At 31.7% G+C, this 14,638-nt stretch overlaps 1 protein-coding gene across 1 annotated transcript; it reads right to left on the bottom strand.

Annotated features, from left to right (window-relative positions):
- LOC147806592 (uncharacterized) lies at positions 1 to 14,067 on the bottom strand. The gene is made up of 2 exons (XM_087149691.1): positions 13,661 to 14,067; positions 1 to 3,766 (listed from the first exon to the last, which is right to left on the bottom strand). The coding sequence occupies exons 1-2, from the start codon at positions 14,065 to 14,067 to the stop codon at positions 1 to 3; spliced, it is 4,173 nt and encodes a 1,390-aa protein (XP_087005817.1).
- Positions 14,068 to 14,638: the final 571 nt, after the last annotated feature.

Below are 14,638 nucleotides of genomic sequence, written 5' to 3'. Positions count from 1 at the left end.
TCAGTCAATAGGTAAAACTGACAGTTTGTGAATGGGTCTTTTATAAGTTCCAGTCTCAGTTTTGACACTGACCACTCTTACCTTAGCATCAGCACTAGGAAAAACTTCTTGTATACGCCCTAATTTCCACTTCAAAGGTGGAATATTGTCCTCTTTAATGAGAACTAAATCGTTAATTTTCAAATTAGGCTGTTCTCGCAACCATTTGGGGCGCTGCTGTAAGCTGGAAATATACTCGTTAACCCATCTTTTCCAAAAATTCTGGAAAAGTTTTTGAGTCAACTGCCAACGTTTTAATGGGGATATGTTTTCGCTTAGAAGGTTCTCTTCTGGTATAGAGGAAAGAGCGGTTCCCACAAGGAAATGTCCTGGGGTAAGTGCTGAAAGCTCAGCGGGATCGTCCGATACTGGACACAAAGGACGAGAGTTCAAGCAGGATTCAATTTGTGCAGTAAGAGTTAAAAACTCTTCAAGGGTCAATTTATGATCACCTATTGTTCTTTTCAAATGCGATTTTGCGGATTTCACAGCAGCTTCCCAAATTCCTCCAAAGTGAGGTGCTGAAGGTGGGTTAAAGTGCCATTTAATTTGCTCATCGGCAAAATACTGATGGATGGATTCTTCTTTTTGAAGAGATTTAACTACTCGATTAATTTCCTTATTTGCAGCAACAAAATTTGAACCACAGTCTGAAAATAATTCATTTGGTTTTCCTCTTCGCGCAACAAATCTTTTTAGAGCTGCAATAAATGATTCAGCGGTTAAATTTCCAACAACTTCGATGTGCACCGCCTTTGTCGCGAAACACACAAATATACAAATGTACATTTTAACTGATCTAACTCCACGTCCAGATCGCGGTTTCACAAAAAATGGACCTGCATAATCCAGACCAGTCTTAGAAAATACTCTAGAAGGCGTTACTCTTGAAGGTGGTAATTGAGCCATTATCTGTGTCGCGGTTTTTTCTTTTAATCGAAAGCATTTTATGCATTTCCAGATTTGCTTTTTTATAACTGATCTAGCATTTACTATCCAAAATTCTTTGCGAATAACTGATAATAGTAAAAGTGCTCCAGCATGCAAGAAGGATTCATGATAATGAATTATAATTAGATTAGTTAAGTGATGTTTTTTCGGTAGGAGAATAGGATGTTTTCTTTCATTCGATAATTGTGTATTTTCTAACCTACCGCCAACACGGATAAGGCCCTCTTCATCCAAAAACGGATTCAAGGAGAGGATCTTACTACTCGAAGAAATTGGTTTGCTATTTTTTAGCTGGTGATATTCGTTTGGAAATTCTTGTTTTTGTACTATTTTGACCAAAACGTTTCTAGCTAGTTTTATCTCATTACTAGTCAAATAACCATTTATGCGATTGTTCGGAGATTTACAGTTCATTATGAAGCGGAGACACCAAGCTATAATTCTTTTTAACTTAACGTATGCTGAAACATTGTAAATGATCGGAAAGTCAATAGGAGTTGTTTCAATCAAGCACGATGTCTTTTTGCGTTCTTCTTTGAGAGCGTCTGTTGAGAGAGGGATTTCCTCCAAATGCGATATTTCACCACTTTTCATCCAAGACGGACCCGACCACCACAAGTCTGATGAGGAAAGTTCTTGAGGATCCAAGCCACGGGAAATGAGATCTGCGGGATTGTTATGAGTAGAAATATGTCTCCACTGGTAGTTCTCAGTCAAGGTTTGGATCTTGGAGACTCGGTTTCCAACAAAGGTTTTAAGCTGGTGGGCTGGCGTTTTAATCCATGCAAGTGCGATGGTCGAGTCTGTATGCAAAATGACTTCGTCAATGTCCATTTTAAGAGAATTATAAACCTTTCTTATAAGTTGAGAAAGAAGTAAGCAAGCTGATAGTTCTAAACGTGGTATAGAAATGACTTTTATGGGTGCAACACGAGATTTGCTCGCAATAAGACGGCAAGTGCTAGATTCAGCTAGGCCTGGGCAGTACATGTAAACCACAGCTCCATACGCTAATTCCGAGGCATCAGCGTAACCCATTAAAACAGTTTTTGTAAAAAAGTCAGTTAAAATGTATCTATTAATGCGAATAGTTTCTATATGTTGCATAGATGATGCAAAATTAAGCCACTGACCTGCGATTTGTGGTGGAAGGGGATCGTCCCACGACAGTTTATGTACCCACAATTTTTGGAGAAATATCTTTGCTTTCGTGATGACAGGTTGCAAAAGGCCTAATGGGTCATACAGTCTTGCTATAAAACTCAGCACTTCACGCTTAGTGAATTTGGTGGTCATTTCTGGGATGGATACTTTAAACGTAAATTGATCTTCAATTGAATTCCACCTTACACCCAAAGTTTTGACACTCGCATCAACTTCTGATGCAAAATCATGCTCTGCTGGGTCACCTACAGGTAAACTGTTCCTTAACTCCCTTGAATTAGAGTTCCACTTATGAAGAGACATTCCACAAGTTGATAGAATATCGTTCAGCTGTTGTTGCACTTTCTGAGCACCTTCTAAACTTTGAGCACCTGAAACGATATCGTCCATATAAATATCTTCCAAAAGAACTAATGATGCCAGTGGAAATTGTAATTCATCTTTAGCCAACTGCTTGAGAGTTCTGATTGCGAGAAATGGAGCGCAAGCAGTTCCGTAAGTGACTGTCTTGAGTCTGAATGTTACCGGTTTTGCGTACTCTGAATCTTTCCACACAATTCTTAGAAGATCAAGCTGCGATGGATCTATTTTGATTTGTCGAAACATCTTTTGGATGTCTGCCGTGAAAGCATATTTATGTTTACGAAATCGAGTCATGATTTCGAAAATGTCCTCGACCACGTCCCCCTTCAAAATGACATCATTCAAGCTCACACCCGTTGAGGTACTTGATGAAGCGTTGAACACAACACGTAACTTAGTGGTTGCCTTCTCTGGACGATAAACACCGTGATGTGGGAGGTAATAGGTAATTTGATTACCGGAATTGCTTTCATTATCATCATATTTTTCCATATGATTCATGTCTAAGTACTCCTGCATAAATGATTTGTATAAATCTTGCATTTCTTGATTTCTGGATAATCTTTTCCATAGTTGATTCAGACGTCGCACAGCTAAGTCCTTGGACTCTCCTAAACGCTCAACGTCCTTAACTGGCATCTCTACGATGAATCGTCCATGCTCATCTCTGCGATAAGTATTCTGAAAATGTGATTCACAATACTTTTCTTCTTCACTCTGAATTTTTATTTTATAGTCTATATCCTCTATTTTCCAGAATTTTTCTAAGCAGTCTTCGACTTCTGTTTGAGTGGTTATGAAACCGCAGTGAATTTCTGGAGTGCGGGTATTTATTGCTCCAGTTGCAATGTATCCAAAAACAGTATTGCGAAACACCAAATCACTGTTTGCAACGCGGATATCTCCAGCCTTGATAATTTCGAAAAATACCTCCGCGCCTAAAAGCATATCTATTCTTCCAGTTACCGCGAAATTAGGATCTGCTAATTGTTGCGGAATTTCTAACTTATCTACTTTGAAGGATGTAACAGGAAGAAAATCGGTAATTTTGGATACCACTAAAAAATCAAGAGTTTTCAAAAAAGAACTATTACCATTACAAATTGTAGCTTGTATTTTTGATCTTATTGTAGTTTCGTTTCCGCCCAAACTCGAAACCCGATAATTTATTTTTTCTTGAGGTACATCTAATTTATTAGCGAAATTAGCTGTACAAATATTCGACATGCCGCCTGAATCTAATATCGCCCTACATTGAATATAAGATCCATTTAAAGGATTTAAAACCCAAATTAAAACAGTCGGAAGAAGCCCTGTTTTATTTTTCGAATTAATGCAAGATAAAGAAGCAGAAACAATTTCATTATTTTGTTGATGAATATTAAATACCGCTGCTTCGGGATTGAGGTCATGACCGTGAGAAGAAGAAGCCAAAACCGCAGAGTTGTTTATAGTTTCGCGTTCTTTATGGAGTAGTGTATTATGCTTTGAGTGGCATATGTAGCATAAATGTTTCGATTTGCAATTCAATAACTTGTGTTGACTGCTTAGACAATTTAAACACAATTTATGTTTTGATACCAGCTCACTTCTCTGATGACTATTCAATTTCAAAAAAGAATCGCACTTAAAGATAGGATGATTCATTTTACACAAAATGCATGATTGAGTTACACTTTTATTAATTAGAAATGTTTTCGTTTTTGGATTTCTCTCTTGACTTAACTTAAATCTTAAAGGAGTGGTTTTGCTAACATTTTCTAATATTTGAGCTCGTTTTTCCAAAAATGAAAATAAATCATCTAATTTAGGAACATCGTTTGAGCTAATATTTAATTCATACTGCCTTCGAGTTTCCCTATCCAATTTTTGAAGTACTATATTTAAAACAAAAATATCAGAAAGATCATTGCGATTATACTCCAAAATTTTTAATGCTCTTATATTTTTCTTTACACAATCAATTAAATTACGTAAGTCTTTAGCCGACTCATGCGTTAATTTTTCAATATCTAATATTGATTTAACGTGAGATTCTACTATTAACCTTTTGTTTTCGTATCTTTCTTCTAAAGCTGTATATAATGAAGTGAATGTATCATCTAATGTAATAAGATTTTTAGCTTCTCCGATTAAAGCTGAATTTAAATAGTGTAGTTTTTGTGCATTTGTCAACTGATTATTGGATGTAATAACATTATTGAATTGCAATTTGAAAGTACTCCATTCTTCACATTTACCCGAAAATTTCGGAAGCGGAATTTCTGGTAATTTTATGCTAACACTATTGTTTACAAAACTTGCGGGAGTTAATTTCACTTGATTAACTGATTCTAAATACGTTAAGCAATTTTTAATTTTGCACTTAGCACTAATGATTTTTTCGCTGTATTCTTCGCTAGCGCTAATTTCAGTTTCGAATTCTGCTGGAACCGAAATTAAATTTTCAATTTCAGAATTTAATGATGTCAAAATACTCTCCTTTTGACTTAATTGCTCAAATATTTCATTTAGTTCTGTTATTTCTTTAGTGTCACTTTGTATTATAGTATCTGCTTTTGTTATTAGTTTTGTAGCGCTAGTTCTGATTGTAGCGCGTTTCTTTCTACATTTCTCGATGTTATCCATTATTTATTAAATGAAATTATGCGGTAAATAAATGATGAAAATTTGCCTACCTTTCACTAATTCTATGGCTGGAGATATGCTGCGTTATTTCTGATGCGATGCGTGGTCAGTCCAATAATGAATGCGGGTTTTTTATTGTAAATTTGCGATATACTGGATCTTTATCCTCCTGATCGTTCGGACCAGTGTTTGGCCGATAGCTTGCGGGTGTATATAAAATCAAACGTGGACTGTAAACTATTTATTTTGCGGGTGCGCTGGTAGCGCTGCGGAGCGTGTATGCTCTTTTGTTGTTTCACATCAACTGGCTCTTGGCTGATAACAATGACGCCAAGAAGCCAACGGGCGTAGCAACATACCGGCTTCAACAACTATGACTCGATTCAATGTTCAGGAATTTTATGACTCGATTTAAGTTTCGCTTCTGTGGCTCTTTGCGTCATTCTGATTGCTTCTTCTGCCGAAGAGAACTCTATATTCAGATGCTTTATTTCATTTTCTAAGCGTCGCTGAGCAGCTGACCCAATTTTTGGGTTTACGAATACTGGTGTTCAACTCCGTAGCCTTGTCATTTCGAACCCTATCCAGAAGACAAGGGGACTCCTGGATAAAGTATTGGGAGAAATTTGCTTTCGTGCAAGACTTTTTTGTTGGAGTTAACCCCATTTGCGTTACAGGGTGAGGAAGACTGCGAGAACCTCCCACGGCTAGCCTGACCTCAAGAGGACTAACCCATGATGCCGCTGATGATATTTCGCATCAGCACTGTGGTCGGTGCAAGCGCAAATTCGCAATCATTATAATTCGCGCATTCCAACATTATAATTTACTTCTTGGACCGACGAGAGTACAATATAATGAAAAAATGTGTTAAATTTTTTTTTAAATGTAACTTTAAAATTTTTATTTCAGAAATGTATATAGGAATTTCACCTTACTGTTATAATTTTATCAGAGTAATAAGTCTGAAATTATAGTAAAATTTTTAAATTTTTTGGATTAGTTAATACTCTTGACAAACTTATAGTTTATATCTTATCATTTGACATTTTACGATGTTTGAATGACTTTCGAAACTTAGTTCCAAACAGTTCCGTGAGGTAATTAGCTAAACTTTCTTGTTGTTTTCTTCTTTGATGTTTCTTCTTTCGAAAAAACCTGCCCCATTTTGCCCGTATTACAAAGGTGGACTAAATATACTGAAAAGCAAAAATTGGTTTTTTTTTCATGTTTTCGCGTTATTTTGTAATTAATTCGCGTTATCTTGTTATATTACTTCGGAAATATAACTTGCTTTTCATTTTTAGTATAAAAATGCGAAAATTATTGTATTTTCATTGCTATATTTCATTATTTAAGCGAACTATATTTTTTTTAACTTTTGCTCGCCATATTTCAGCTGCCATTTTGTTTTTTTGGGTATTTTTAGTGTATTTTAATATTTTAACTACGAAATCAATTTACCTGCACATTAAAACCCCTAAATACAAATTTTGAAACAAATTTTATCGAAATACTAATTTTGGCCACGAAACCTTGGATGCTGGCCCACTGTGCTGTTTAAGGGGAGGGGGAGTAACTTACTTTTAACGGCCCTTTATTTAGTTTTCACAAATGAAACTTCATTCTGCTGTCGATACGTTTCCGTTAATTAATCACATTTTGAAATATAAGACACGCGATATTTTAAATCCCCTGCTAATTCTTTCTGACAAAATTACATCAACGCAATTCTGCAACGAATAGTTTTTGAAAGGTATTTTCCATAGAACCTTTATTTTACTTAATAATGGTATTTAATAAGGTATACAATTTTTTGCATTCTATTTTAAAGATTATAATTTTACAAGGCTAAATACAAAATTTGAGCAAAATCGGTTGAATAGAGAAATTGAATTTCAAGAGAGTCCGATACTTCAATTTCTCAGGAACTATTCGACAGATTTTGTTCGAAATGTGCATTTTGCCCTGTAAAATTATATTCTTTAAAATGAAATATTTCATTCCTTACATTTAAATTTTTTTTACTATTATTTAATAAAATAATAAAAAAAAATTATACATTGTTACTTAAATTTATTTTTTGCATGGATTTATTTTTGAAAAAACGAATTTTATAATTGAGTACAAAATTTTCTGAATTCGCTTAAAATTTTTTCGAGCATAGCGAAGTAGGCAAAAAGTAAGATTGACATTAAGGGGTTCGAACTTCGAACCGCTTTCCTGACTAATCTATTGGGACCCTATTTCCCAAACTGCGGGGTCCCCCCGATATTTCGGGGATCAGAAATCCGAAACCGTTGATAAAATGTATGTTTATTCATAGAAAGTACGTTTTTGTGCTTGATGTCGTAACTTAAAATATCGTCTGAGCTTATTAATCAGTATACTTGTGGTCCCCCCCTTGAGCCATTAAGATTGAGTTCTAAAAAGTGAAGCAACAGTGGGATAACCAAGTGAATAATGAATTGCACGCTACTAAATCAAATTTGGAACCCTTTACTGTGTTGCGATTACGTAGTGCAGATGTTAAACTTACCCGGCTGCGAATCGGACATACCAGACTGACCCATCTACATTTGTTGTTTGGTGAACCACCTCCTCAATGTAACACTTGTGATGTTTTACTTTCGATTCACCATATTTTAATCATTTGCCCGTGTTTTAACAGACATCGTCTTACCTTTTATGGTAGTTCTATTTTATCTATGGGAGATTTGTGAGGTGACTCTCATCATCCTAACATTTTTGCATTTTTACGTGCTATTGGCATTTTAAATTGTATGTAAGTTTTATTCTATTCATGATTTTATTCACTTTTGACCATTTTACCTGTCTCACAAAATTTTACGGTGTTTTAACTTTGACATGATCTCAGCATTTTTACGTGTCATTGGTATTTTTAACTGCATATAAAAGTTTTAACACGTTTACTGTTTCATACACTTTTGTAAATATCTTATGACCATCGTCCATTTTACCTACTGTGTGCGTATTATACTGTACTCATACTTTATATATGAGTTTATTCATACCTTTTATCTGATTTTATTTAAATCATTAATCTTGTCTTATTCACTTGATAGTAGGTGAGAGTGGGGTCAATTGTAACATTTTTTACTTAACTATTTCTAACTAACAAAAAATCCAATATAATATTAGTATTAATTGACAGACGAGTAAAGTAGACTATCCTCTACTAGAAAAAAAAATAAATACCTAATTTTAAATGTTATTATATTAGTTATTAACAATTTTTGACAGTCGAGCACTTGTTACAATTGTCACCACTTACGGGGTCAATTGTAACAGTTCATAAATTCAACTAAAACATAGTTAATTATACATAGTATCATAGTTGTGATATATTTCTTTATTGATCAAAATAGTAGTGATATTTTAGGAGTAAAAATAATAATGAGCAGAGACCTAAAGGGTTAAGCTTTTTACTTTAAGGGGTTAAAAATTTTAATTTATGCTGTGAAAGGTGACAAATAAAATAATGCACGTGCAACATAATATAAATGATATAGGAAACTATTGGTGGTTCTTAAAGACTTAAGTAATGGTTTGTAAACATAAGATTATTTATTTTCAGCTGTTACAATCGTCCCTTTACTTATTGTTACAATTGTCCCCAAGACGCCATTTCAGCTTCATTTGTTAAAAACAATGCTAGTTAATAAGCAAAACTAATCTTTTTTTTTATTGAAATGTTAATTAAGGTGTCCACTTACATATTCGGTTACTAATTTTTATTTGTTTAAACAAAATTACTTTGTTACAATATAATATTCTAATACCAAAAAAAGTACTTGAGTGGCGTGAAAATATCTTTTGTGATCTAACTCTTTCAAAAGTACATAAAAATGATTGCCATCAGAGGTGTACATGTAGATTTATTAAATACACCTTGCGCGCCACCTAGGAACCAAATCTAGAACCCGACACTCGAAATTTTTGCTCTGTTACAATCGTACCCTGTTACAATTGACCCCGCTCTCCCCTACTGTTTTACCAGTTATAATTGTACTGCAATTAAATTTGTATGCACTTAGACTTTTAAACTATTTTACCGTACAGTTTGGCGCAACATGTCCTTATTTGAATCTTGTGCCACTAAACCCTACATTCAGTCAACCAATCAATCTAAAAAGTAAAGATCCCTTCATCAGATCAAAAGTTTTCAAGGTGGTCAGTTTTTTTTTTGCGCACTGTACGCAGTCTATGGATTAAATTAGTTCAAATACTTTAAAATCTCCACTTATTACATAGAAAAACTAATCTTGAAAAACAACTTTTTGTAGACCCCCCCATAAAAAACGGTTAATAAAATATTTAAAGTGATATTCTTCACGCTCTTTCTTACCATAAAAAATTTCCACTTTTCCACGTGGAACAAATAAAATGGGAAAATAAACTTACCTAACACTAAACATACCAACAATTAATGTATACCTATTTCTACTATAGCCGGTCAAAAAAACCGAACTTTATGTTTCTTGATTGAATGTATAAAATATGGATGTTAGGAAGGAAATAAACTAAAAAAAAACTTCATTATAATTAAACAAAATTTTATATTGCCAGATTTTATGTATAACAAACACAAAGAATAAGAATATTTAATTAATTGCTCAACGCATTTTTAACATATACAGGGTGTTTCCATTGTACATTTTCCGCAAACATATCTCTTCTAATTTATTTCGATCATTCTTATAATTATTCTTATAATTATAATTATTCTTATAATTATAAGAATTATAATTATTCTTATAATTATAAGAATTATAATTATTCTTATAATTATAAGAATTATAATTATTCTTATAATTATAAGAATTATAATTATTCTTATAATTATAAGAATTATAATTATTCTTATAATTATAAGAATTATAATTATTCTTATAATTATAAGAATTATAATTATTCTTATAATTATAAGAATTATAATTATTCTTATAATTATAAGAATTATAATTATTCTTATAATTATAAGAATTATAATTATTCTTATAATTATAAGAATTATAATTATTCTTATAATTATAAGAATTATAATTATTCTTATAATTATAAGAATTATAATTATTCTTATAATTATAAGAATTATAATTATTCTTATAATTATAAGAATTATAATTATTCTTATAATTATAAGAATTATAATTATTCTTATAATTATAAGAATTATAATTATTCTTATAATTATAAGAATTATAATTATTCTTATAATTATAAGAATTATAATTATTCTTATAATTATAAGAATTATAATTATTCTTATAATTATAAGAATTATAATTATTCATATAATTATAAGAATTATAATTATTCTTATAATTATAACAATTATAATTATTCTTATAATTATAAGAATTATAATTATTCTTATAATTATAACAATTATAATTATTCTTATAATTATAAGAATTATAATTATTCTTATAATTATAAGAATTATAATTATTCATATAATTATAAGAATTATAATTATTCATATAATTATAACAATTATAATTATTCTTATAATTATAACAATTATAATTATTCTTATAATTATAAAAATTATAATTATTCTTATAATTATAAGAATTATAATATTATTATTCTTCTTATTCTTATAATTATAAGAATTATAATATTATTATTATTCTTATTCTTATAATTATAAGAATTATAATTATTCTTATAATTATAAGAATTATAATTATTCTTATAATTATAACAATTATAATTATTCATATAATTATAAGAATTATAATTATTCATATAATTATAACAATTATAATTATTCATATAATTATAAGAATTATAATTATTCTTATAATTAATATTATTTCTTCTAAGAACATGTGGTGTCTTGATTGTTTCGACATTTTTCAGGGTAAGAACTAACCTAGGTTGTTAGAAATGAAGTCGAATTAATCGAATGCAATACGTTGAATGCGCATTACATCATAATAAGTCTTATAAAGCAATAAATTGTTCCCCCGGTCAAATGACCGGTTGTTTTAGAAGTAGGTATACAAGAAGTATTATTCGAAAGAAACAAAATACAAAAAAGAAAGAATAATAATAGAATATTAACTGTCTATAATTGTTAGAAAAAGTCACGAAGCAAAGTGCATTTTCGATGCGAAAGTTCTTCAACGGTCATTTGACCGGTTAGGGCAGAGGTCACCAAAGTGGTTTATATAGACCCCCAGGGGTCTATTTAACAAAAGCGGGGGTCGATCTGAGACAGGGGGGCGAATGGGAGTCGATCCGAATCGGAAGGGTCGATTGTGGGTCGGAAAAAAAAACAGTTCTCAATACGCAAATCACACATACTTAATTAAGTATGTAAAATTTGTGAATTTTTTTTACAATTGACTCAATATCAGTTTCTTTATAAAACATAAATTAATAAACGTATATTTATTGGGGTGAAACAAGTATTTACGTAGCACCACGCAGTGGCACGAACTCAGCGCAGTTTATAAGTCATATGCATATGTGCGCTTGTCCAAATGTCACGTGTGACGAGCATTGACGTTACAAATGCAAATATCATACGCAGTTTCAGCTATCTTTGCAAACTGTGTTGAATATTTGCAGTGTCATTATTAAAACTTTTATAGTTTTGGATAATTAGTTATTGTTTCGATAAAACCATTCGTTTGGTTTATATATCAATTTTAATTATTAATGCACAAAAAAGAAGGTAAGCATTAATAATATGGATTAGTACAGCCCGCGAGAAAACTATAGCACACTTTGTGTTTTTTTTACGAAAATTACAAAATTGACCAAATTTGACGAAAATTAAAATTGATCAATTTTGAACCCAATATAGCGAACCTTGCAAAAAAACACCAGGCACACCCATCTCATTGATCAAGAAGCAGTAAATCTTTAGTTACTTTACTTATTATATCTACTTATGCATAATTACTTATTATTTAATAATAAGGTATTTAAATTTCAATATTAATATATTTTTCATAAAACTATTGTTACACAATGTACTATTACTTTAATAAATATTTAAAATCATAAAATAAATGTGCAAACACAGTATCTAATAGTTTTATTTTAATTAACGGAAAATTACTTTCGTGGGGGTCAACGGAAAATTACTTTCGTTTAAAAATACCAAAAATATTTTATTTAAGAGATGTTTTATAACGTTTTTTAGAGAAAATTAATCGCTTGCGGAAAACACTCTATATTAAAAACTATCAAAGAGAAGGCAATCAAAATTTGTATCAATACTTTAAAGCTATCAGTTAGTGTAGTGAACCACAGATTAAGAAATATCTTGACTAGAAAAAAAATTATGTTTTATTAATCATGTTTTTTCAAAATGTTTTTACTTTTTTTCATTTTACGTAAAAGAAAAAATCCTATAAAACAAAATCTATCCCAAGTTATCTGAATTTTAGTGGTTAGTTACACAAACATATATGTAAGAAACATTCACTGAAAATTTGAAGACCAAATTACAAAATTTGTTGGAGTTATCTTGAAAGTAACTCCAACAAGTGAAAAATCGCAAAAATTAGTCGCAATAAGTGAAAAATCGCAAAAAACTCATTTTGAGAAAAATGCAATTAAAGTTTATAATTGCACTTTACTTCATATTTATGACTGTTTGATAGCTAAATATTATTATGTCTTATAGACGCTACTCTTCTTAAGATATATGCACAGTTTTACACTTTTATTTGATGCCCGGAGTTTTCTATGCACACATTTATATTAGTCAGTTGATGTTGTCAAGAATCAACAACTCATTTAGTCTTCAACGAGAAGGCAGTTTTACTGCACGAGCATTCTCATAATGTTATAATAATTAAAAATGCATGTATGACAATTAATAATTATAAAATAAAATAATAATAAAAAAGTTATTAAGAATTTTGATATTGTGAATATGAGCAATTTTCAACACAAATAGGACAGATATTACAAATAAGGCGATAAACCTTTTGAAATTATAAAAAGAAACAATATGCACTAATATATCGGATATATGTATAGCTTTGAAAAAAAGCAAATGATGTTTTAAATTTGTAATTTAAAATTCGCCTTTCTTATATGTGGGACCTTCTCCTGTCTAGACACTTTTCTTTTTTTGAAGACTCTGAGTTTTCTGCGTTTGAACTTCCTATCTGCCGAGGAATGTCGACAATTCTCTCAGCATCCAGAGTATGTTGTCCTGCTAATGTATATCGACCAGGAGAGATTTTTAACTCAGTGAATATCGAAAGTATCCCACTATAACCTTCATCAAACTGCAATGTTTGCACTCATTTTCAAAGTTGTCAGTTCAACAAATGTTTCTTTTGGGGCAATTTGCCACAAAACATCATTGCTCATTGGCATTTTTTTAAGAGCTTCTGATCGCACAACTCAAAATAGGTTGGCTTTATGATATTGATGAGATTTTGGGGTAAGCCCTTAGATACTTCAGAATATTCTTCATTTAAAAACGCTGATATTTACACCAATTGTCAACACCTACAGGCCATGTTTCGGCTCTGCAGATGCTGAACAGCAATGGTAAAATGCAGCTATTACAGCAGACTGCATTTTTTCAAGATTCCCAACATTACTGCGAATGGCGATCCCGTAATAATTTTGCAATCTGTCGATAAATGATTCCGTTAGTTTTCCTTTACCACCTTTTAAAGTACTCTTTAACTTACGCAGCCGGGATCCAACTCTTTTTCTGTATGTGTCCAATACACTCGAGTTTTGTGACAGTATTATCACCATAAATGGGTTTAACCGTCGCATATGCTTTGCAATCACCGCCTCCGTAGTATTCTGTGCATCGCAATGACCGGGATCTTTCGTACCTCTCAAATATGCGCTGCACACCAATGGGTTCCATGCTTCCAGCAGAGCCCTTGTGATTCCTGCAAACATGCTCGCTAGGGTTGGATAAATTACATATCCTACAGTATTGGGACATTGTCTCAATGTCTAAAATTCTGCCAGTGTTGATTGAAATAACACTAAACACAACCATTCAATGATGAAAATCCCCGGCGTTGCCATGTATCATCAACTGATACTCCACAATCTTTATTATCATTTTGGCCTTTCACAGATTTCGCAGCTTCATTCATTGAATGTTCTGCAGTTAAAGTTGCAGCAGTCAACAATTTAGCCTCTTGTTTTCTGAAAGCAACTTTTGATAGAAAGGGAGGAAGATTCAGTATAATGCGAAAGCTTTTTAGCAGCAGTATAACCTTTGCCAATCAATCTCAGACCAAGCACGAAACGTGTGTTGATTTCACTTTGCTTGTTATCCTTCTTTGAGGTACAAAATGCATTGGCAAAATCACATTTTTTGCACACCAAAGTCAAGTTAGAAGAGAGGCCAAACCTTGAATCTTCCAAAATATTCAACTTGTTATCAAAACAAATCGGGCAGCACAATGAAGTAAATACAGCAATTAGGATCTCCATATATATAATTCTATTACCACATGTA

The sequence above is a fragment of the Parasteatoda tepidariorum genome, chromosome 8 (genome assembly GCF_982258835.1).
Source record: "Parasteatoda tepidariorum strain Cologne lab strain chromosome 8, Ptep-v5.0, whole genome shotgun sequence".
Classification (NCBI taxonomy): domain Eukaryota; kingdom Metazoa; phylum Arthropoda; class Arachnida; order Araneae; family Theridiidae; genus Parasteatoda; species Parasteatoda tepidariorum.
This window is presented reverse-complemented; position numbering and strand designations above follow the sequence as displayed.